General features: G+C 37.0%; 1 protein-coding gene across 1 annotated transcript in view; it reads right to left on the reverse strand.

The window, feature by feature from the left end:
- LOC145692720 (Na(+)/citrate cotransporter-like) overlaps positions 1–6,357 on the reverse strand; it is a 117,207-nt gene extending 110,850 nt beyond the window's left edge. Inside the window, exon 1 of the mRNA XM_081768141.1 lies at positions 5,985–6,357. Coding sequence (XP_081624267.1) covers positions 5,985–6,083 — 99 coding nt within the window. The 5' untranslated portion in view covers positions 6,084–6,357. The remainder of the gene's footprint in view (positions 1–5,984) is intronic.
- Between the last annotated feature and the right edge of the window lie 20,925 nt (positions 6,358–27,282).

The raw sequence follows: 27,282 nt of genomic DNA on the forward strand, positions 1-27,282 counted from the left end.
GCGTTCACCCCGCTTCGCTGGGGTCACCCCGGAACGCAATAAACTTTGTTACTTAGATAATTTTTACTTTTTCGCTTTCAAGTGATATGATAAAAACCATAGTAGATTGCAGTAAATGTTAACATTATATCGCCTGTCATTTATGTTAACCCGCCGAGTGACACGGTCATGCGGGTTGCATATAAATACGTTTATTTTTATACCTATGATGAACTAACAAAGGATTTGTACGTTATGGACACTTGAATGGTCAATTATCTCAAGACACTGGTAATTAAAAATTAAAGTGATATGATAAAAACCATCTAGGGTCCAAATCCTAATAACCCCCCAAAAATGAAAGAAATTGGTTCAGCCGTATTAGCGTGATGAGCGGACAAAGGATTTGTACGTTCTCTTTTATATATATAGATGAAATGAAAAATCTTTAAAGTTATACGGCTAGGCCAAAGGAGGCAATGATGATGAGAAATAAATGAAATGTTGGAATGGAGCAGGAGGGAGGAAACGGCAGAACCATGAGAAGAGTCACGCACACGGTGTTTGGCCACCACAAAGCTCACTTGGCGCGAGCAGGGATTGAACCAAGAACCCCATGCCCCAGAGGTGAATGCTCTACCACTGAGCCATCGCGGCCACCTAGTATATGGGATCCTTAATTGTAATACAGGGTCTACCATTATCTGTAATTCAATGCAGTGACGTGCACATAATTTAATCAATACCTAAGTTGATATAGTTTCAGAATACGTGCTATTTGCGTATACAAATCTTAAAATGGTATATTAGTATTTTCTCCGTAATATCTTGTTGAACGTAAGTACGGGACAAAAATAAAGACCCAAATCACCCAGTTTTAATGGTGTTTTTGGTCGTTTACTTTTGTCCCGTATTTTATAACAATAGGTTAGATTGGTTGGTTCCTTCGGAGTTTACCATCTCCTTCAGTATCGAGGCTATATGTGATGTGGACCTACAGCTTAATATGAAATCCGAACCATACGAGCTCTCGTCAGGAATACAACTCGAGTCTCCCGAAAGGGAAACCAAAATTCTCCATGACATATGAGTTCACATTTATTATTATTATTATTATTATTATTATTATTATTATTATTATTATTATTATTATTATTATTATTATTATTATTATTATACAATTGATTAGAAAATATGTATTTGTCAAACTTAGGAAGGGCAGTTGCCCCCTGTTCTCCCCAAATGACGCTTCTACACAAAAGCCCGAGATTAGTAGCTGCTAGTATTATTTGATAGATACACATGACAGAAAAGCTACTTGTTTTCGCATCTAATAAAGTTACGTTAAAAAAACAAAAAAAAGGAAAAACAAAAACACCTGCTTCTTTTAACAGTTTCAACATGCATTCGTAGTAATACATTTTAATAAATACAAAACTTGAAAGAAACAGACAATATACTTGCTCTTGTCCTATGTATAATGTTATCTCTATGTTATCAAGAAAAATAAAACATTATGAACATCTTTCGAAATATTCCTCTCCCTCTTTGTATGATTCCCACCTTTTTCTTCTACCACCCGTAACTCCAATCTCCCGTTCCATCAGAATAACACATTACAGTAACTTACCAGCCAATAAGAGTGATTCTTCTTCTTTTGTAATTAATGCCCGCGCATCAAAGCCTCTTGGGCACTTCGGTCAGAAAAGTAGTATAAAGTAGCAAAAGTATCATACGAGGGTCACTACGAAAGTTTTGAGATACGCATTGTTGTGGCACAGTATTTGAATTCCAACCAGTGACGTAGCAGCTGCCCCCGCAACACCCGCAGTGCGGGGGGCCCCGAGGTATAGGGGACCCCAAAGTCTTGCGATGAATAAAGATTTAAAGAAGTAGAACTTCAACCTTATATCTATAGGTTTTACAACTAGGGCCCCTTCTCTATACTTTGCAGGGGGCCCGCAAAAGTGTGCTACGCCAGTGATTCCAACAATTGCGTTCGGTAGTGGTATCCAGAGCAAAGAAGCGAAGGAAGTTTCAACTCGCCTCGCTTATCGGCGTGTCCGTATCGCCTTCACTTGTTTGTTGATGTGAGCAGTATTCGGCTGTCTAGAATGGAGCTCGAAAGGGAACATTTTCGGGCAATGATCCTTTACGATTTCAAAAGTGGTTTGAGCGAGACACAAAGCCTTGACCGTTTGCAGGGGGCATTTGGAAACCTTGCTCCTTCCCGTGCTACAATTTTTCGGTGGTTTGGTGAATTCAGAAGAGGCCGGACATCGCTTAAAGATGAAGAGAGAGCTGGACGTCTGGCAACAGCTCTGTCAGATGAAAACATTGCCGCTTTGGAACGAATGATTCGAGAAAATCCTCGAACAGCTTTCAAGGACATTAAATCTACAGTGAACATTGGATCGCCAGCAGTAACAAAAATTCTTCATGATCATCTTCGGCTCAGGAAGGTTTCATCTCGTTGGGTGCCTCATACTTGGACTGAACAGCAGAAGCGCATGTGTGTGGAATGGTGAAGAAATGCTTGCAAGATTTGATGGAGGCAATCCTCGACGCGTCTCTGACACTGTTACTGGTGATGAGACTTGGATCTATCAGTTTGACCCTGAAAATAAACGCCAGTCTACAGTTTGGATCTTTCCAGACGAAAATCCACTCACGAAAGTGAAGCGACCGCGAAGTGTGGGGAAGAAGATGGTCGCAACTTTCTTCTCCAAATCTGGCCATGTTGCAACTGTTCCACTTGAAGAACAAAGGACTGTTACTGCTCAGTGGTACACTACTGTTTGCCTAACAAAAGTGTTCCAGAAGCTTCCAGAATGGCGTCCAAGAACTGGATTGCGTGGGATCGTGCTTCATCATGGCAACGCGTCCGAACACACGGCCAACATCGCAATTCAGTTTTTAGAATCTACGGAGGTCAAACTTACGACTCATCCACTGAATAGCCCTGACCTGGCCCCGTGTGATTTTTTTTTGTTCCCCAGGATCAAAGATCGCATGCGTGGGAAGAGATTTTGCAGTCCTGAAGAAGCTGTAGTGGCTTACGAGGATGAACTTTCAACATTTGAAGAAAAAGACTGGCAACACTGCTTCCAAAAGTGGTTTTCGAGGATGCAAAAGTGTGTACAGTGTAATGGTGAATACTTTGAGAAAATGTAAGTGTTAAATTGATTTTTAAATATGTAAGTTATTTCACATCTCAAAACTTTCATAGTGACCCTCGTAACTATGAAAGTGTAAAAGCTAAAAATGTGTAAACTTGTGTCAAATGCTTTATAACAAGTACAGGCGCGCACCCAGGAATTTTTGTTCGGAGGGGTAAAAGCTTTGGGAATTCAATACTAGAAGCCACCACTACGTCTTTGTAGTATTGAACGAGATGTAGGCCATTCCTGGCGGGAGCACTCGTGTACCGCTTGTGCAGGAGTGCACTCGAAAATACGATAAGCAGTGGCGTATTTAGGGGGGGGGGGGCTTCCGGGCTTAAGCCCCCCCCGAAATCTTACTTACTATAGTAAAGTATATGAAATATCTTGCAGAATTTTCACATTTTCAGGCAAAGCCCTCCCCGAAAGTTAGCAAAGCCCCCCCCCCGAAAGAAAATCGTAAATACGCCACTGACGATAAGTAATTGTAAAATACTTCCGCCTATATTTTCAGACAGGAAATTAATAGAACTAGCTTGCTTTTATAAGAGAAAGGTTACAAATGAAGCGTAAGATCATTTTTTCATGCTACATCAATCATTTCCCTGTTAAACAAATACATTTTAGTTTTATTGAGAAAATGTACAAATACATGTTGAGTTCGGTAGTTTGGGGTATCCGGATCCGGTGAAACCCCAGTCGATGCGCACTTGTATAAGTAATGAGAGAGCAAATAAGTAGATAAGCGTCTTATACAGTACGATCCGTTTGCCACCACACCTCGCCGCGAGTTAGGATGAAAGAGCCGCATTGGAGAGCTATACGAAAACTTACAGACTTATTTAACTTATCGGAACCAAAGGATTCGATCCAGAGAGGAACGAATCCTTGTTTGAAGGAATCAAATTAGCAAACTGAATCATTTAAACTTTGCGGGCCTTGTGCAGAGTCGTTTTAACGTGTGATTAGTGTCATACTAAAGGCCGAAATACTATGTTAGTCGAACTCTTTAGTATGGCACTAATTACGCGTCGGAACGACTCTGCGTAAGGCCCTGTGGAACCAAAGGATTCGATCTAGAGGAACAAATCGTTGTTCGGAATGGATTGAAAGGAATCGAATCTGTGAAAAGAGCCAAACTGCTCATTACTAGTGCCGCTTTATTTACACACCTACATTAAGTTAATAATGGAAGAATTGTCTTCCAAAAATATGAAGTGGTGAAAATTCCTTCCAGTATTTTACATCCTATTGAATGCCAGGAATTGCACATGGGTCTCTCTCTAGCACAACAAGGACAAGACTTATCATTTAACCACGGAGAAACTTACGGATGCCCTCCTTTGCTTCAAAGATCTCTTCCTTAAAAATCAAAAAGATTAGTCTCTTTTATTTGCTGGCTGGTTCGAGTTTAGTGCCCCTCTTATAGCATCGAGACGATAGGAGATGTGGACCTAGAGAGTAAGGTTGAATTTCAACCATCGGATGCATTCATATTTCAAGACAACGAGAATCGAACCTCTGGTCCCATTCACCAAAGGCGTGCGCGCTAGTGATAAAACCAGAGAGGAAGGCTTGTTTGATTTCTTTAATATAAGAAAAGAATAGGCATATCTGTTTAGCTGTTCCTAGGTTAGAATTTCCTTTTTTCTCTTTTTGAAAGCGAAAATCTCATATTATGTAACAAATTATGGTCTTGTAAACAGGCTTAGGGCCGCCCCGTGCAATGGTATCATTTGCCGCCTCCCTTTATTCAGAAAGAACAAATCATAAAAGCCACGATTTTAAGTTTTCCCATCATGAAGAACGAAGAGGAGGGAAAGAGGACTCGCACTCAGAAAGGTCTAAACACTACAAACACAATCTCGTTATCGTTTTTTCTTTACATAAAAATGTTACGTTAGTTTGCAGAGGAAAGATGGTAATCCTTTTTATAAAATTCAATATCGAGCTTCAATTTCAATATATCAGTTTGCAATTCCGATGCAACTAGCTCTTTTATCTTTATTTCTTGATTTTCCTTTTACGTCTGTTTAAAAAAAAATTAAAAAAAGCTTGTTTCCACCAACGATAAGAACATGTTTGTGACAAAGACAAGATCAGTTTTTATATCAAAACTTTGATAGCTAACTAAATAGAACAAGTGTTCCCTACTGTTCGAGAAGTGAGTTCTTGTATTTAACAAACAAGCAATTCATGCTGGAATTTGTTTGACCATTTGCTTTGAGCACTTTCCATCTGACCTTAAGCTAATGCGACCTAAAAATGATTTATGAATGTAGTATTCAAATAGGTCAGCTTAGTAAATTGAACTACCATCATCATGGAATTTGTTTCCAACAAGTAATATTTATTTTAAATAATACAGCTATGATACATTTTGCCGCCTTGTGCAAATGCATGTGTTGCACGTATGATAGAGCTGGCCCTACCTGTATAACAAATGATTAAATTGGCGCGTGTTTAGTCAGTGTACGAGGTCCGGGGCTCGCACATAATTTCGGTGTTAACCTGGGGGCGCTGTCTGAAGCAAGAGATAACAGACTCTGGTCTTGAGAGCCAAAAGCGATGTCTTTTCGAGTTTATGCGTTGACCACGCATCACCCAACCAAATGTATATCATTTGGTGGCTACAAAATCCTCGTGGACTTTCGCGCCAAGAAAACGTTCACGGTTTACGAAATCGCTAACACTTTCTAGCCACTTCGTCATGTTGTCATTGACCTGTCACTGGCTACACTGACCTACATTCTACAGCCCCATTTTCCCTCCAATTTGTACCTTACAGAAAGCATAAATTATTTCTTTAAAAATGATTTTTTTAAAAAAGAACTTTGAACTTACTGTGGTTCCTGTAACTAGTGGTAGAGGAAGTAACAAAAGTGGTACCAGCACTATTACAAAAGTTCTCCAAAACACGGAAAGAAATTTGATAACGATCATTTTGACTTGGGTCCCCGCACGTAAAAACTGCACTGTTTATTAAGTGATGTTCTCCCACTGCACGCACAGAGCTTGATAGAAGGTCGACTGCCTGACAGAACAGAGTTAGTATACTAACTCTTTCACGGGCTTTTCTTGTCCCTGCTCGCTTCAGCAGCGACTTTCAAGCACTGCTTCAATATTATCTTGGAAAAGTCATGTGGTTTGAGAAAAAAAAATATATGATCTTCAGACGAACTAAACCGGCTGGGCTTCACTTGGCATTTAAGAAGCCGATGAGTTACTCCACTACCTTTTTATTGTGTCATTCAGTATCCTCCCCGCGCACCGGCTGTTTGTTTTTCCACATCTTTTTTTTATTCATTTTTTTTTGTTTGTTTTTGTTTTTAAATGCAATCTCGTACTCTGAAGGAAGTAAACGTATTGGCTGATTGTTTTCTTTTATTTTTTTTTCTCAAACGTCACAAATTGTAAGAAGATAATTGACCCCCTGAATCATTCTTTTCTGATTGGTTTGTTTGTTAAGTAGCTACGTACTTCCATGATTGTCGGTGTGATTTGAAGTCACGCTCCAAGCATGTGTGCGTATAAATCTAGGATAATTCCTGGGTATGCGTGTGTGTGTGTGTGGTGATTGTATATATACATATAATTTATGAAGTAACTTTAAATTATTTCCGTCTTTTTTAGTGTTCATTTGTTTTTTCTGTTGTTCAAATTTGTCCCTGTAAATAATAATAATAATAATAATAATAATAATAATAATAATAATAATAATAATAATAATAATAATAATAATAATAATATTGAAAGTGACTATGCTTGTGACTTTATGACTTTTGAACCACCCGACCAATCTCGATCAATTTTCAATGAGGTGAGGCTCGGGCCTGGAAATTGTTTTTATCATTTCACTTTGACGGTAGTACTTAGGGTGGTGGAAGGGAGGGGGAGATATATAAAAATAAATAAAAACCTAATAACTCTTGAACCATCCAACCGATCTGGATCAATTTCCAACGGTGGTTAAGTGGTAGAGCGATTACCTCTGCTGCGTGGGGGGTCCCTAGTTCGATCCCCGCCCAAGTTTCTTTGTGGGGGACAACATCATGCTCGTGGGTTTTCTCGGGGCACTTCTGTTTCCTCCTACCTTCCAGTCAATGGCGGATCCAGGGGGGGCGATCGGGGTGATTGCCCCCAGAAGAGGAAACTTTCTTATTTTATATATAAATAAAACCCATCCCAGAGTTTGAAGCTCTTAAAAGTAGCTCTAAGTAGCAGTATGACAACCCACCGCCTCCCCAGAAGTCGGTCCTGGATCCGCCCCTGCTACCAGTATAGATTTTTCATTCCACCAATTATTTCATTATCATTTACTTGCTTTAAAGATCGTCCCTTAGCCTACCGGGCATAATCGTGGGACGTTAGACTCAAAGATTTCTTTTCATTTTTTATGACCGCGTTATGGGCTTCATTTATGTAACATTCTAATAATAATAATGGATACGATAGCATCAAATTCGTTAAGTCCAAATTTTGACTATAGAAGAATGTGTGAATACTGTATTTAATGCGCATCCCTAAGTATAGCTAATCAGCTTTAGTGAGGGCTTCCTCGTGCCAAAATACTTTAGAGCTCTTTCGTGGCTAAGCGGTTAGCGTAGGCGCCTTTGGCGTGGGGGCAAGCGGTTCGATTACCGGCGGGAACTCATGTGGTTCGAATCCCAAGTTAAGTTGTAGATCCACGCCCATATATCCTCACTGTTGAAAAGGACGCTAAAATGAAATCATATCATTCCAAAATACTTTATTCGCATTCGGGCCTGCAACCAGCAACAAAAAGGATGTTTCAAAAAACGTTTATTAACCTATTCCCTAACGCTCTTGTTATGTTCCTGAGAGCCTTTCTATAATGAAATTCTATTTATTGAAGTATGTTGTAAATAATTCAGGATTTTAGTAGTATAAGGGAATTATTAATTTTCTTTATCAGCCTTTTTACCTTTTTTTTGCCACAATTTCTTTCACTTCATATATCAACAAACTGCTTTATCCTTAATCTGGGTAAGGTAACTAGGGAGCTCTTAATACCACTCTTACCACAGGGGGGCGATCGGGGAGATTGGTCCCCCGCCAGAAGAGGAAACTTTCTTATTTTATATATAAATAAAACCCAGAGTTTGGAGCTCGTAAAAGTAGCTCTAAGTAGCAATATTACAACCCACCGCTCCCCCCCATGTCCGTCCTGGATCCGCCCCTGTACCAATTTAGTGTCTTAAAATAGAGATAGATTAAATTAAGTAAGCATAACACCCTTTACTATTTAAAACCATTTAATTAATGATATCCGAGAAAGCTATTTAAAACACGTTTAAAGGAAAATTAAATATTAAAAAAATACAGACAACTGCATTAAACTTTCTGCTCTATATTTATTAAATTAAATTAAGTTATGGGGACATGGTGCTCACTGGTCTCCTTCCCGCTGGTCTTGTGGCTAGTACGTGCGCCTTTGTTGCATGGGGTCCCAGGTTCGATTCCCGGTCGGAAAGCTTTTGGATTTTTAACTCCTCGATGTTTGTGTTCGTTCCACTGTCGTAATTGGCTACTGAAAAAAAACGAGTAAAATATAGCAAAACCTAGAAATAATTAGGTAAAGACAAGTTATTGAGGAACGTTCGGTAAATCAGTTAACTTAAAAGAAAGAAAAAAGTGGTAAAGCGCTTACTACTAATGTGTAGGTGGTTGGTTCGATTCACGGCCAAGTAAGTTTGGGGTGGACAACATTGAGTCCCTACGTGTTCTTCTACATTATTCTCCGTTTCCTCCTACATTATCATTCCACCAAATATTCTATCATCATTCACTTGTCTTAATCATCCGTCTCATTTAGCCTCAAACTTTGTGGTGGACAAACACCGTGCTCGTGGGTTTTCTCGGGGTTCTCCCGTTTCCTCCCACTTTCTCCATTCCACCATTTTCACTCATCTTTCATCATCACCGTCTCCTTTAGCCTAACGGGCATAACCGTGGGACGTAAAACTCAAAGACTTCATTTCATTTTTCCTTTAGCCTAAAGGGCATAATCGTAGGACGTTAAACTAAAAGATTTCATTTTAATCACGTTATTTTGCAGTTATTACTAAAAATACAATATTCATAAAATATTAACGAAATTATAGTAGACGTTTTCAGAAAACTTCGAAGGAAACTTATCCCAAGGTTATTCTATTGCTTGATGTCTCACTTGAAATGACAGGTGTTATAATGTTGAATTATTTTAATGATCTCTCTTGATGAGGGTCTACATATTTATTCTTAAATTTTACATCCCGTAGTTATGCTCTTTTCTCTAAAAGGAGACGATGAGAAATGAATGGTGATATTGAAATGAGACAAGAAGGGACAGTACATTATGCCGCTCCCTTGTGTCTGTATGTATAATTAAGAAAGAACTCATTGAGAGTGCGAGCACGTTTGTTAGAGTTCTATATAAAACTCTAGATCAGCGTTTCCCAACCTTTCTCAACTTGCGGCACACTATACGTGTAACTTGAATTCTCGCGGCACAGTCATATAGATATTATTATTATTATTTGTAAATATGAAATATAGTGGTAATTTTTTCTTTGGTTACTGATCTCCTTCTCACAGAGAAGAAAGCTCGATCACTGATTTCCCCTCGTGGTAAATCATTATGCTTATTTTTTTCATTCTAATTTAAAAATAGAAAACAAGTGCAATGAGATATGTGACCAAAGCTTTTAAAATATACACTTTTTCTTGAAAACTGTATCCAACCTTTTACTAATAAGGAAGATCACTAAATAACGAATGAACAAACAAATCTCTTTTACTTTTAAAACACAAATGTAGGTAATTTGTATGCATGTTTGCTTTGTCGAAAGGACTGAATGTATTTTAAAATTTCAAGTTACGAAACAGTCTACAACAATAAAGAAGCAATAATGGTCATAATAATGATTACAAATACTATTTTCAACATTAAAAAATTTACAGAAAAGTAACAGTGTGAAACTCAAAATTGTAGATACATAGCAGAGGTTCATGTTAATGTTAAATATAAATATACATTTTTCCCTATGTCTTGCAATTTGACTGCTATAGAATAAATAATTTGTTTCGATTTCCTCGCGGCACACCAGCGGCCCATTTACGGCACACCAGCGGCCCATTTACGGCACACCTGTTGGGAAACGCTGCTCTAGATCCATATCTACGAGGGTAAGTCCAAAATTATCCACAATGTATAACCAGGAACGTCATTTTAGATTTTGCTCGGGGAGGGGGAAGACCCCTTGATTTAAATCAAAGTTCTCGTTTCTCACTGATTTACTACTATTCTTTTGATAAAATCTATATAAATCTCAAACTCAGGGGGGGGGCAATTGCCCCTCCCTGCCCCCCTAAATGACGCCCCTGTGTACAACTTTTCTTACATTGTTCATACTGACCTGTGTCCTCGTTTATTTGATTGTTTTATTGTTATGCTGTTGTGGTCATGCTATGAAAGTTTGTTCGTGCTTCCTCCATTTATCTTCCTTTTGTTACAGATAAATCACGGCCACTCCATTAGAAGTTTGCACCAAAGAGGAACAACGAGCAGTGATCCGATTTTTGTGGTCGGAAGGTGTATCAGGGACCGCAATCCATCAAAGATTTTCGGCACAATACAAAAAAACAGTGTCTTGCCGCAACAGGGTGTCTGCGAATGGATTGAAAAAAATTAAAAATAGCCGCATAAGTGTTACCCACGAGGAAGGAACCGAACGGCTACCTATGGCCACAAATGATGACAAGATCGAGCGTGTACGTGACATGATTCTGTTTAACAGACAAGTGACTACTATTGGTGAAGTGGCACATCGTCTGGAAACAAGGATCTTATAAAATAGAGGATCTGCCCATATGAATCTTCATCCTATAAAATAATTGAAGCCAAAAAACAACCGAGCATCGACACATCTGATTGGCTACTCTCGTTTCCGCCATCGTCTGATTGGCTACTTTCGTTTCCGCCATGATTGTTGGCTCAAAACATTGCGATCCTATTGGGCGGAGTGGGCAGAGTAGGGGTGGCAAAATTGTGATGTATGGCTTCAAGATTTTATTGTAAGGGCAGATCCTCTATTTTAAAAGATCCTTGTCTGGAAATTAGTCATGGTCCAAGAAGTGAAGAACGTCGTGCTGGTGTGGCTCGCTGCTCAGCCGAAAACCTTCGTTTTCTAAGGGTATTAGGAAGCTTGTGCAACGATGGACCAAGTGCGTTGAAAAGCAAGGGAACTGTATTGAAAAATTGTTAAAGTGAGTTTTTTATTTGCATTTTTTTTTTAAAAAAAAGTTATAGCTACATTTTGACATACCCTCGTAATATAGCTCGATGCTGAAGAGAGAGAAAGAGAGAGAGAGAGAGATCAAAACTTAACCAGCCAATCAATTTGCTGTAATTTAATCAACACATAATTATCATGAACAAAAAGAAATGTTGCTAAGAAAACTCTTTTTTTGCTCAAGACCACAACTAATTATAATCTACGGCATACTCGAAATAAAACAGTTGATCGCAGCTTGGAAAGTTCCCTTTTAAAGCCTTAGTCATTATGACAAGGAAGGGATTACGCATGATGGCCTATTTATTCTAGATATATCCACGTGTGATATAGCGTTATCCTCGTATTGTCGTTTTTATTTATGTGAAGAGGTGAAACCAATCTTATGCTTCTTTCTTCAGTGTCATCGGCTCATTCCATAGTTATCGAATATTCATTTACTTGCTAAATAAATACGCATTTATTCTTTCTAACAACAACTAGCACTACTGTTATTAATTCTACAATGTCTTAGCGTGTAACGAGGAAAATGTCTAAAGGTGTGTTCAAAAAGAAACCGAACTTTTGCTATACCATCCTTATTGCTCATTGCATAACAGTTTAAGTACTGTCTCCCTCAAAGTACTCCCCTCTATTCAGACCGGTAGCCAGCCCCAAAATGTAGGGGGGGCCCGGCTGAAGTTAGGGAGGCCCGATCCAACAATATTATAGTTCATCACCATATTATATTTCATTTGCAAGCCTACCGTGAAAATTTTAGAGGGGACCAGCAAAAATTTAGGGGGTGCCCGGCCCCCTAGACCCCCCTGGATACGGACCTGCCTCTATTGCCAATATACCGTTCCTAAGGTTTCTTCCATTTTTGGACAGCATCTTGGAACACACTTTCTGGGATGGCCCGCAGGCATATTTTTATTCCTGCCCCAGCCTAGCCAAGACTCATTTTCATTGGCTAATGGGATCACATACCAACCTTCTTTTCGCCATGTTTTTCATTGTATCCATCTTGGAACATGAGCCGGGTTAAAAGTGTATGCTGATAACAGAATATTAAAACAAGACGGTGTATGATTCGCATGGTGAGTAATCAATTTTCGACGATATCCAAACAATAGAAGGCGGTGGAGCAGATAAATGTTATAAACTAGATTGGATTGAGCGATTGGAACGAAACTTGCAGGGTTTAGAGCTCTTCAGCCCACAATAAAATTGCGAAAAAATAACATTTTCCATTTGCAAATACTAAGGGGGGGGGTGTACATGATTCTAAAAAAATGTTCAAATAAGATAAAGCTTACAAATTTTAATCTCTGTAACGTCCTGAGAACAGAAATAATTTTTAATTTTTTCTATTCCTATTTGGAAGGAGCAGAGGGAGTATATTCCCCCATAAGATCGTATGGTTCGGCTCTTGTTCCATTTGGACAATTTTTGAGGATCATGCCTTCGTTTCCTATTTATGTAAATGGAAAATTTTATTTTTCGCATTTTTATTGTAGGCTAAAGAGCTTCGTCCCATTCGCCCAACTCCTTCTAGGCTAGACCCAAGAGCCAAACCATAGAATTATATGGAGAAATATTCCCCTCTGCTCCTTCCAAATAGGAACATAAAACATTTAGAAATTGTCTGTTCTCAGGACGTTACTCAGGAACTTCGTTATAGAATAGATGTGTGTCGTGTAACTCGTGGATCGCATATGTTAGAAAAAAAAACTTTTTGAATTGATCAATCAGTGTGTAATCTCCGTTCACATACGTGTTATTAAAAGCATAATAATAATAATAATAATAATAATAATAATAATAATAATAATAATAATAATAGACCCTAATAATAATAATAATAATAATAATAATAATTGAAATAGGGAGCATCATTTTGACACCCCGTACATTTGGTTCCCTCAAATTTCTGTACAGACTAGCTGAAAAGAGAGGAAAAATATGGCTAGAGGTTTCCTACGGAGCAACGGCGCTGATTTCTCTGTAAATTTTTTTTTTTGGGGGGGGGGCATTCAGATGCAGAAGACATATATATCAAGATTTTAAGACAAATTGCACTCAAATTATGCAAAATATTGTATATTCATAAATACAATAGAGGTCCCACATGAGCTTTGGGGGGGGGGGCGGTTCCCCCAGGCGCCCTTGCTATGGAAGAATAGATATAATTGGTAGGGAGGAAGGAAGTTAGCTGAGTCGAACGGAGTAATAACGAGGAAGTTCTAGAAATAGCAAGCGAGAAAATAATAAGCGAAGAGGTAATTGAAACGAGGAAAAGAAATTAGTTAACATTCATTTCCAACTTGGTACGCGGTGACGTAGCTGTCAGCTGCTTCTTTCCTCAAATAACCTCACTCGTTTCGTGGTGGGGACACTCAGTCGAAAAAGTGTAAAAACTATTTCAAGTCATCCATCCTGAGAGAGGTTTTCTTCAGTTTTCTTCGTTCGCACCAGGCAAATGCCGAGATGGTACCTAACAGAATGATTTCAGTCCGCTTCCTTCCTTCCCCATTCCTTTCTTCCTTCCCTTTCCCCGGACAGTGTTATCACCAAGGGACATCATCCCTTATACGTAACAGGCTAACATGGCCATAGATGCCGAAAGCTCAGAAATCTAATTCCTAATCCTAATCCTAGTGATGGGCTAACATGGCCATAGATGCCGAAAGCCCAGAAATCTAATTCCTAATCCTAATCCTAGTTACAGGCTAACATGGCCATAGATGTCGAAAGCCCAGAAATCTAATTCCTAATCCTAATTCTAGTGACGAGCTAACATGGCCATAGATGCCGAAAGCCCAGAAATCTAATTCCTAATCCTAATCCTAGTGACGGGCTAACATGACCATAGATGCCGAAAGCCCAGAAATCTAATTCCTTATCCTAGTCCTAGTGACGGGCTAACATGGTCATAGATGCCAAAAGCCCAGAAATCTAATTCCTAATCCTAATCCCAGTGACGGGCTAACATGGCCATAGATGCCGAAAGCCCAGAAATCAAATTCCTAATCCTAATCCCAGTGACGGGTTAACATAGCCATAGATACTGAAAGCCCAGAAATCTAATTCCTAATTCTAATCCTAGTGACGGGCTAACATGGCCATAGATGCTGAAAGCCCAGAAATCTAATTCCTAATCCTAGTGACGGGCTAACATGACCATAGATGCCGAAAGCCCAGAAATCTAATTCCTTATCCTAGTCCTAGTGACGGGCTAAGATGGTCATAGATGCCGAAAGCCCAGAAATCTAATTCCTAATCCTAATCCTAGTGACGGGCTAACATGGCCATAGATGCCGAAAGCCCAGAAATCAAATTCCTAATCCTAATCCCAGTGACGGGTTAACATAGCCATAGATACTGAAAGCCCAGAAATCTAATTCCTAATCCTAATCCTAGTGACGGGCTAACATGGCCATAGATGCTGAAAGCCCAGAAATCTAATTCCTAATCCTAGTGACGGGCTAACGTGGCCATAGATGCTGAAAGCCCAGAAATCTAATTCCTAATCTTAGTCCTAGTGACGGGCTAACATGGCCATAGATGCCGAAAGCTCAGAAATCTAATTCCTAATCCTAGTCCTAGTGACGGGTTAACATGGCCATAGATACTGAAAGCCCAGAAATGTAATTTCTAATCCTAATCCTAGTGACGGGCTAACATGGCCATAGATGCCGAAAGCTCAGAAATCTAATTCCTAATCCTAATCCTAGTGACGGGTTAACATAGCCATAGATACTGAAAGCCCAGAAATCAAATTCCTAATCCTAATCCCAGTAACGGGTTAACATGGCCATAGATACTGAAAGCCCAGAAATCTAATTCCTAATCCTAATCCTAGTGACGGGCTAACATGGCCATAAATGCTGAAAGCCCAGAAATCAAATTCCTAATCCTAATCCCAGTGACGGGTTAACATGGCCATAGATACTGAAAGCCCAGAAATCTAATTCCTAATCCTAATCCTAGTGACGGGCTAACATGGCCATAAATGCTGAAAGCCCAGAAATCTAATTCCTAATCCTAATCCCAGTGACGGGTTAACATGGCCATAAATACTGAAAGCCGAAAAATCTAATTCCTAATCCTAACGAATAACTTCACGAAGAGAACAAGGAGAGGCAGGAGATTTGATATTGAGAAAGAATTAGGGGCAAACTAGCAGACAAACAGAAACATTGATTACTTTACAGACATACTATTCAAATTACTTGCTGATCCATGGCTATTGGTACAGTGCTACCACCTGTATAATTTTATAATACGATTTTCCTATCTCATCCCCTTGCTCTCAAAATATACAAGGTAAAACCAAATATACAAGGTGTCTCAAAAGTCCCCTGACATAGGATAACTTTGTTATCATCAGAGTTACAATTAAATATAAAGGGGAAACCATTTTCACATATGATGTTTCCAACCTAAAGTCAAGGAATTTTTAAAATCGGATGAGCCGTTTGGAGTGTACACTCTTTATATGCCTAATGTTAAAAGAAAATGCAACGTTGCAATTTACCTGGAGCCACAAAATAAGTGAATGAGGTTACTGTTTGAAGTGGGAGCTGGCCATCAACATGTTAGCGTGAAAGACAGTAACTTCATTCGCTTATGTTGTGGGTCCAGGTAAATGGCAACGTTGCATTTTCATTTAACATTGGGCGCATAAAGAGTGTACAGCTCAAACGGCTCGTCCGATTTTTAAAATTCCTTCACTTTAGATTGAAAACATCACATTTGGAGACGGTTTCCCTGGTTATATTTTGTTGTAACTCTGATATTAACAGAGTTACTCTGCGTTATGGGACTTTTGAGACACCCTGTTTATTAGAAGTACTGCTGTCTCAACACTAGCGTAAATCATACATTTGGTATTGCTGATATAAAAATTTCCTTTCGAATACCGCTGTTCTCTTACCTAGGTTATTCCCACGAAAGTAGGTAATATAGTGCAAATTCCATATGTTTTTTTCAAATACTATTAGAACTATCGACATGAAATTTACAGGATAAGTTTGCGGCATAATAGGGTATGCCCCAAACCTTTTACATATCTCATACATAGGTTACCAAGTACTAACCGAATAAATTATAGACGCTGGGATTTTTTTTTCTTTTTGCCAATTTTCAAAGTAATCTTTCATTAATTTCCTTTCGTATGTTGTGTCCAAAATTAACAAGTACCGAAAGAAAGATTATTTCACTACAATTAAAACGAGCTTAAAAAAAAGTTTGTTACATTTGCATTTGGTCGATGTACTGTGAAGAGCCCCACCCTGGGGAGCCAAATTCTTTGTGAGACGCTTACGGACCTTAAAGGAGTACTGAATTATAAAATTCTGAATAAATTCATAAGAACAGCATCATCATCATCATGGGTACGTATTCTGCCATTATGGGCAGGTCACTTGCTGTAACTGAGAAGCTTCCATTCTCCACGGTCTTCCGTTAATCTCTTCGTCTTAACGTACGATTTTTCTATTTCGATATCGTCCATTAATTGTACCGTAGTCTCCTTCGCCCTCTTTTCTTTCCTGCCACTATACCCTCTATCACGTCCCTCATGATACAGTTCCTTCTTAGCCAACTACCCAACCAGTTTCTTTGCCTCTTTTTAATAATATACAAAATTCTTATTTTCTCCCCCATCATTTTTAACACTCTGTCATTCGTTTTCCTCTCGACCCAGCTAATTCTTTCCATTCTTCTCTACACTCACATTTCGAAAGATTAAAGACAGCATGGAAATGATAAATTTCTAAGCAGAGACAAGGAAAGTGGAAGAGATTTTCATATGTACATAAAAAAATAAAATTACCTACTCTCAAGTTATTGCAAGAACAATGTAAAATATTTCACTAAGATATAACATTCTGGATTTTTTTCCCCCTTGCATTAGCTGCCTGGATCAATTCTCGTAAATTCGAATGTTTTACTTCCTCTACCTTACTTGGAAGCTCAACAACATATGGAAACACTTGGAAACCTTCATACTAATTTCCCTGAAAGAGAAAGCGTGTATATAACACATTCAACAGTCATTGTACTCAATAATACCGGAGAACAAATCACATTATAACAGATTTTCCTTGATGCACTTGACTTTAATTCCAAGAAAAAAGAAAAAAATATCAATTTCTTGATATTTCACCATCACACACTGAAAACACAAACATAAATCTTTTAGGTCATTACAAAACTATTTATAGGGTGGCCCATAATTATTCATATGATGTTTGATTGTAGTATTTGTAACTCGGGACAAAATGTTTCGATATGTCAACACTGTGTAGCCTGAGAGTGAGGATGACGCAAGATGGAGCACCGCCACACCAGTGCGAGAGTGGCTGAACGAAACATTCCCGAACCGCTCGATTGGTCGATGTAAATCTGGGGAGTGGCCACCTTGATCTCCCGATATGAACCACTTGACTTATTCTTATGGGGTGTTTTAAAGGACAAATTGTATCAACATCAACCATATATGCAATTTGGCCGTACTACGAAAAGCTATCACAGATGAGTTCCAGAGGACTTGTAGTACGGATCTGTCAGGTTGCTTGTGGCAATGTTGTTCTTCGTCTCCAAGCATGTATCGATTTGGATGGTGAATTAGTGCCATGGAGAAGAGAAATTAAAATTCTTATATGAATTTCTTCAAAATATATATTGCTGTGTATTTAAATTGAATTTTATGAAATAACAGATGGACTTACAGATTGAAATTACCCTTGCGTAAATACACATTTTACTAGTACAAAAAAGACACACAATGAATGACTTTACAAATATCCCTGGCTTAATTTCCCTTCAGTAAAAGGTGGTTCCAAAGTCTTCTCATGTGATATACTCACCTCCCTTAGCGTAACATGTATAATCATGGGACGTTAAAGTCAAAGGTGTATTTCATGTGATATGTAAAATAAGCTTGCAATGGTTGCAGCTGGAAGTTGTGCGTAAAGGAAATAATTGTCTTCCTCTTTTAAAGTCATTCCATCCAGGGCCGTAACTTGTGGGGAGGCAACTGCCCACCCAGGGAATCTCCCCGCGTTCGAGGGGGTCCATTTGAAGACAAAATTTTCTTACTCCGTGTACGATACGAACATGAAATTACAAATGAAGCATCAAACAGGTTCACTACATTACACAAACAAAATATAAGTAGCACACAAAAAGTAAATAAAACAAAAACGAGTCGTGGGCCCATTTCAGTAAAAAAAAAAAAATGTCTACTATTAAGGGCTCTAGGAATAATATTTATTCGTATGGCTTTGAGATTTGTCAATATTGTCCCCTTAATTAATTCGTCATGTATGGAACGGGCCCAGGGGCGAAACTAACGGCCCCCAGACATTGCCGTGCAGGAGGGCCCACAGGCTCGGGGGTCCATAAAGAGCAAGAAAAAGATGGAGAGATGGGACCCAAGAATTAGAAAAACAACTTTTTGTAGGGGGCACAAATACGCGTATTAATGGTTGCTCCCCCTGACAAAAATCTAAGTTACGGCGCTGGTTCCATCTTCACTTTGAAATAATGTTCTGGTACAATTGCAAGGAAAATATACGAAAGAAGTTTCTTTTGCAAGAAAAGTTGTGTACAAAATAATTTATTACTGTAAAATATGGTTATGATGATACTAAAATGTTTCGGCATATTTTCCTAGTTATTTATTTATAGTAAAATCTATATATTATCAATATGAACACTGAATACTTTTGTATTATTTTTAAACAATAAAATTTACTGGTGAATATTGGATGCAGTAATTAATTATTTCTGTAATACATCGAAATACTTTGAAATTTTAAATTTTTTTTATGTATTGTACGGTTCTGTTGTATTTAAATCCTATTATTCTGCGAATAAAATGTTGAGTGTAGTTTATTTTATTTCAGAAAATCCAAATATTAACGCGTATGTAAAAAAGTAAACGTACTGAAAGTCATTCTGATATAATAAAACATGGTTGAAATAATTGCAAAATTGTATTTTGTTCAGTTCCTTTGATAGAACACACAATAATCTTTTAACGAAGTTCACTCTTACAAATGAGTGCTGCAACCGTGTTTAATACTGGAACATTTCCTTTGATACCGGTTTTCAAAATTTAAAATCGTCAGATCGCGGGTATTTCAGTCGCGGGCACTTTCTTTTTGGTTGCGCACTGTTTTTATTTATTTTTGTATTTTCAGTTTCAATTTGTTTTCTTACACAACGAAACTAATAATTCATATTTCTTGTTACGTTTCGTTTCCTATTATCAATTGAGGGTTCCATATTCTGGGTCAATGTTTCGACTTACTTTATGTGATTACAATTAAATAAATAAGGTTCTTACAAGGAAGATAAAATAATTTTTTCAAGTAAATGAATAAAATCCTCGCAAAAAAAATGTTAAATATTTTCTTTACAGTCAAATGAATAAAGTCCGTAGAAAGTTAAATATTTGTACAGAGAAATTAATAAAGTGTTTTACAAAGAATTTAAATAATTCTTTACACATCAATGAATAAAGTCCTTACGAGGTATTTAGGTAATTTTTAACAGGTAAATAAATAAAGGTGAAATGAATGAAGATTTTTTTCAAGGAATTTAAATAAATATTTACATTTAAATGAATACAGTTCTTATAAAAAGTTTAAATATTTTTACAAGTAAATGAAATAGATTACTACAAGAAATGTAAATAAATTTTACAGGTAAATATTACAAGAAAATTAGATAATCTTTTGCAGTTGAATGATTAAAGTCCGTACAAGAAATTTAAACATATTTACAGAGAAATTAATAAAGTGCTTGCAGGCAATTTAAGTAATTTTGCAAATAAATAAATAAATAAAACCATTTCAAGGAATTTAAATAACCTTTTACAGGTAAATGAATAAGACTCTTACAAGAAATTTAAACCGACTTTCACAGGAAAATGAATACGAACATTACAAAGAAATAAAATAATTCTTTACAGGTAAATAAAGAAGGTCTTTACAAGGAAAATACAGTTTTAGAGGTTTATACTTGAGGTACTTACAATAAAGTTAAATGAAGTGTTTCAGCTTAATAATAAGGTCGTTGATAAGAGAATATATATATGTTAATGATTAAGGTCATTACAAAACACTTAAAATAACATTATTTACAGGTTAGTAAATAAAATGCTTACAACAAAGTTAAGTAACCTCAAAAGAAAGGACTTAGTATTCGCAACCATGACACCCAAGGTAAAGTCAATGCATCAACTGTTATTATGCAGGCAGTGTTTATATATATATATATATATATATATATATATATATATATATATATATATATATATATATATTTGATATTATGTTTCGAATGTTAAACTAGAAAGACCTAAGAACGGTTGCTTATTTTCTAGATCACGTGAACCAGACTTCGTCACGTTTCATGAGTACGCAATAACCCCATGAACTGAAGGATATAATCGCTCACAGATACAACTTGCCAAACTAAGACCAATATTAAATAAATAAATAAAATAAAAAGCAGCCTTGTACCAAATAACATAGAGAACTTATGAACAGTCCAAAGTCCACATATGCAGTACATACCCTGTTTCCTATAAATATTTGGAATATGAAATATGACGTACGTATGTTGGATATAGGAATATATATATATGTGCAATCGAGGTCGTAAACCCGGAATAAACAAGATAAAAGTTTGGCAAAAAAGTTCATTATCAAAGTTTCAGGGTAAAGTACTATTCTAGAAAGTAGAATATAAATTCAATATATAAAAAAAACTCTCAAAAATATTGTCATCTTGTAATTATTTATTAAGTACTGTACAGTGGCGGCAGGAGAGACTTTGCAGCATGTGTCAAGGCCGAAAGAGGACACTTCGAATAAAATTCTTGTTACAGTATTTTTCTGTATCTCAAGTAATAACATTGGTACCTTTTTGTTTCAGTTATTGTATTCTCTATCCTGACTAATGTTTATAACAGAAGTAGGTGTGCATATATTGATATATATCTTATATATTGTTAATATCCTATCCTACTCGAACATACAGTTACAAACTGTTAATAATTTACACTATGTCACTTCACACTAAATGTCTGAATACACTTGAGTATGCAATTCTAATGTTTGTAGGAGCTAACATAGGATGTATAAAAAATGCCGTCTTCTTAGTTCAGAAGAAGTTTTTAATCTACGACAGCTGACTTTTTGATTATTTCTTAGCAGCACAGGTTTCAAGTGTATTTTTTTTTTTTTAACTTTTTGGGTCGAAATCACTACAATGCTATCAGCATGACATCACATCTTACAATTACAACATTAAATCCAACTCTCCGTAGTAGGGTCCAAGTGCTTTTCCTTACAGAAAGTGCAGAAGACTGTTCAATTTTGAGCCACTAATTCACACACTACAAGTACGGTATTAATATTTTAACCTGTCTCCTCGTATGCTTAGTAAATTTTCTATTTCTTCATATAACCTATAACTGGCACTGTAAATCCCTTCTCAAATTATCTTTCGCTTAATTCCTGATATACAAAAGTCAGTGTTAATATTTTGTAGTGGTAAAAATCCGAACAGGCTACACGCCTGCCGTGCAACATTACCCCACTCGGTACTTCAATGAAATTTTCTACTCCGACTGAACAAAGAAAAACAGTGTCGAGAAGATGCTTCAAATTATTAGGTCAATGCTCAGGAATACAAGTAATAATATATCATTACACACATCGAAATTATGTTAGTACTATGAAGTATACGCTCACGAAATTAATTGGTTTACCTCTAATAAGCACCTTGATGAGGTAGGTTAGAAACATTGTACCTGCAAAGTTTGGGAACAGTGTACCAGGTCTTGTTATCCTGATATACTAATGTATGTGAAAAACAAATGAAATGTTTGCGTTCACGTTTCTTGATTATGCCGTGTAAGCTAAAGGAGACGGTGATGATCAGAATGAATGATACGGTGAAATGAAGGAAGTGGGAAGAAATGACAGGACACCGAGATCCCACGCACGCTGTGCTCATCCACCACAAAGTCCACTTGGGACAGGGTGAACGCTCTACAATTGAGCCACCACAACCCCAAGGCGTGTAAATAAGGTTAAGCAGGATTCATTTGAGTTTAATCTGGAATATATTAATTTAAAGTGATGTCGCAACCATAAAGCCCAGTCGACTTTGTCACTAATATTGTTTCAAGTTATAATTGATGTAAATGCTACAGTATTAAGATGACCTCTCTATGTGGACGATTAACTTGTCCTAAGTAAAATTGTTTTAAATTAATAATCAGCGACGCAACTATTCTAGTTATCGCCCGAGGTAAGAACTCGTCTTATCGCCCCCCTGCCCAACAAAACCAAAACGTATTCCTCAAATATTTGCCCAATTTTGCGCCCCCGATTCCGGCGCCCGGGGCGCAAGCCCCGCTTACCTCCCTAGTTACATCACTGCTAATAATTGTAAAAAGAGAAAAAAGTGTTGGTGCCGAACATAACTTTGTTATGCCATATATCTTAAGGATTATATTAAACAATTATACAGTTTGCATTTGTCTAAATATACATAAATTGATTAAAAATTAAAGGGAGAAAAAATGAGAGCTTGACACTCATAAACTTATCTGTCCGGCGGTCATCTTGATCCCTCTATTTATACAGGGTTTTCATAAAGTCTGGACGGATTTAATTTGCTTATAATTTTCATAAAAATGCTCATAATGAAATCAAATAAAGTGCAAACGGTAGCGGAAGGATTAAATTTTTAGTTGGCAACACTGTTAGATAAGCGGCAACTCTGAACACGTTGAGAGAGGGAGAGGGAGGGCAAGGGTCAGTTTCTTACCAAATTCCATCCATTGTTGTTTTCATTGTTGTTTCAATGTTGACTGTTAAAAGTAAGTTGTAAGCTGAAAGTGGCATGCTAAGTTCTTGGAGACAGGAAGCGTCCTGGACCGTTCTCGAAGTGGGAGGCCGCCAACATCGCCTGCAACAGTGAGCAGGGTAAGGGAAAGCATCATCAACAGCCCACGCCTACGCGAATGTGTGGACGTAAATGGCGCCCAGTTGGAGGTGTGGCGGTGTATGAACTGAGCTGGTGCAAATTACAGGTAAAAATTTAATCCTTCCGCTACCGTTTGCACTTTATTTGATTTCAATATGAGCATTTTTATGTAAATTATAAGCGAATTAAATCCGTCCATACTTTATGAAAACCCTGTATTTATAAATTCACTTACGAAATAGCAAATTCTCGATCTCAAAGGGTAGTGAGAAAATTGTGGTAGAAGTTATATAGGGTTAAGAGTATATATATATATATATATTTCGAAAATTTCTCAACTGTAACTCGTCGATATTAGACATTTCAGTCCAGAAAATCTATAAACGAAGTGACGCGAGAAATAATTTAGAACTAGGCTATTGTAACTAATCATGTCAAAAGAGATTTCTTAAATGGAAATTACAAAAAATGTTGGGAATTGTAGCGATCCGCAAGAAACGGGAGAACACGAGATAAGTTCATTTTATTCTGCTCAATGTGACGTATTGATATCTCATCTTTGGACATGTTATTATTATTAATATTATTATTATTATTATTATTATTATTATTATTATTATTATTATTATTATTATTATTATTATTATTATTATTATTATTATTGTCGTTAAAATTGATAAATATTATAATTTTCTGTTAAGTTTCACTTTTCAACAGAACCGAAGGTGAACAACATCGATTACTTTACTATTTGTAACATTTATTACAACAAACTACCGTATTTCTTCGAATATAAGGCGCACCTATTTATTAGCTTTTAGACGTCCAAGATTCAGGTGCACCTTAGATTCGATGGCGTCTTGGATTCGATGTATATCTGCAATATATATATTTATTCATTGCACGTAGGTTACAGGTAGAATCTACTGCTGTCTTTAAGACTGGTAGTTACAACTAATCTGCTTAAAATTAATTGTATTACAACGGTGGGGTGCTGACTGCCACAGCCAACTATTGGTGCTGATTGCCAATATCAAGGTGCTGACTGCCACGATGGCGTGCTGACTGCCGCGAGCCTGAGAGAAAGTTGCTAGACGAAACATTACCGGATGCCAAGAAGCATGAAAGAAACTAGATGATCCTTAGGATCGTGTTGTTCAGACCAACACCTAACAAAGGTAAACAGGTCTCTGTGTGTACACTCATGTCCAAAATTATTATCACATGATTATAAATATGTTGTTCTAGTAATATAATTTGATAACGAATTCGTCCGGTATTTCTTATAATGTTAGTATGTGTATAATCGACAAAGACAAGTATGTGGTAAATTTCATGTCAAAAGAGCAGTAAATGAGAACAATAAAACGAAAATAAAATTTTCTTGTCCATTTAGTTACATTTTATTTTACTCATTATGATTTTCGTATTAATAATTCTTTTGCTATGAAATTTATCACAAATATAAATTTCCTGATTATACACATAATATAAGTATTAAAAGTACTCTGCAAAATTATCAAATTATATTCTTACAAGAAGACAGTTATAAGTATGCGACAATAATTTTGGACATGAGTGTATTTTCAGTTTTGTCAGGGAGCGGTGCGTACAAAATTGGTACGATTTATGTATTCTTACTTGAACTCCCTATGTCAGCATAAATTGTGTACAGCTGTGCAAATTGTTTCGAGCAGCTCTTGAAAGTTCCATCAAAGAAGCACTGCTGGCTGTCCCTCACAAGGGAAGTTCAGGAGAAAGCACTCGCCTGGAGAGAAACTAAGTATGCCATTTGAAGTCCCAATTCATGCTGATTATAACAAGCTAATACAATTCCTGTACGGTTGAGAACGGTTCGAGATATTCAACTTTGAAGTTTATATGAGAAAATGAGGATATACGCATTTATACGCGTTAAGTACAACATAATCAGTAACGAATATTGACACGGATTGAAAGCTATCGGAAGTAACAGAAAAAAAGTATTTCGCAATAACTAACGGGTTTGTTAGATACAATTAGTCATTACATTGTTCACAATAATCATAGGTTAGAGATGAAAATTGATCACTGTTGTTCTTCTGTTTTATGAAGAAATGACGCAGGCAAAATACTCCCTTGCGCCATGAACATTTTATATGTGCAATTGTGTTGCATCCGTCAAGAGAACAGTTCGCAGAACCAAAGCAAAAAGCAAATTCGACAAGTGATTCAAAAGTTATAGGCCTATAATTTGTTCGTAACCTGCCTTGTAGAACGCAAACTGAAACAATCCACTGTATCGCGGTGATCAGAAGTGATTCTTATGGACACGAATTTTGTTTGATTGTTTCGTTGGTACATTATAACGTCCAGATGAAGAAGATTCATACTATGTACAAATCTCCTGCCATAATCTTTGATTGATCGGAATCAAAACACATCAAATGGTTGCACAAATCGTGTGCAATTCTTTGGTATCTTCTCAAGCATTAGGTCTTTGCCATCCGTCATGCAACTTGTAATGGACAATTTGTCTGAATGGACCCCAGTGATCAAGCAATAGCAAGTTCAAATCATCAGGCTTCGCCATGGGTGAGAATACTTAACGCATTGAAACGTGCATCCACTCATTTTCTCATAAAAATTTCCAAGCTTAATATCTCGAACAGTTCTCAACGTACAGGAGTTTTATTACCTGTTGTAATCAGTATGGATTGGTCCTTCAAATGGCGTGCTTATTTCTCTGCAGGCGAGTGCTTCTCCCAAACTTCCCTTGTCAGCTGGCTTCAGACCATCATATCCATTAAATAATACAATAAAACAATTAATATAAACAATGAAATGAGCAAATTATACATATAACAGAAAATACAATCCCTTTTTAAACATCCAAGTGTATGTCGTTCCACTTAGTGAGCAACTTTGTAACTTATAGGATGCCACATAGATTTGCATACACTATGATGATTACTAAATTAATCCCTACTAAATTAATTAATAACCATAAATTTAGTATGAGGGATTAATTTCTCTCTTTCCAAATACAGTTTCTCCCAGGCTCGTGGCAGTCAGCACGCTGTCGTGGCAGTCAGCATCTTCATATTTGCGATCAGCGACAGTCGTGGCAGTCAGCACCCGTGGCAATCAGCACCTATCCATTACAACAATGACAGTCTGCACAAAGATGGTAATCGCTGACGAACAATGAACATTTCGTTCTACTGATAAAAAAAAATGCCTATCGAAGTAGGAATGTATTTGTACATTATTTCTGTCCCATAGATTCGAAGCTTTTTAAAAATGAGTTTAAATGAGGTGAAATTTCAGGTGCGGCTTAGATTCGATGGCGCCTTATATTCGAAGAAGTACGGTAATTTTGAGCAGTTAATTTCATAGGGCTATTTGCCCTAAGTTCGTCAGAATATGCTTATTGAACTACTTAAGATCTAATTCACCCAATGGATGTTCAATAATAGGACACAAAATAAAATAAATTTAAACTTGTGTATTTTCCGAACACTTTTTCACGTTTACCTTATATTTTTACAATATTTTTTCCTTTTAAATTAAACATACATGTCTTCACAATGACGTTTTTATAGATTATATATCAACTGCCTAGAAATCTGTTTGGCCACAAAACCTAACAACATAAAATGTGCAGGTCTGGCCATAAAAGAAAATTATATCTTCCGTATTAGACCATTGTCCATAACAACATTTACACATTTATACGGATTATTGTTACATACTACAGGGCAAGTCAAAATGGTGGACTTGATTCCAAAAAATTTGTTCTGGAAAATCTAATAAACATATGGTATTGTGAGATATGAGCTTCGTAAGATCAACATTCCAAGTTTAGTTTC

The sequence above is a fragment of the Thermobia domestica genome, chromosome 8, assembly GCF_964235325.1.
Source record: "Thermobia domestica chromosome 8, izTheDome1.hap1.1, whole genome shotgun sequence".
Taxonomy (NCBI): Eukaryota; Metazoa; Arthropoda; class Insecta; order Zygentoma; family Lepismatidae; genus Thermobia; species Thermobia domestica.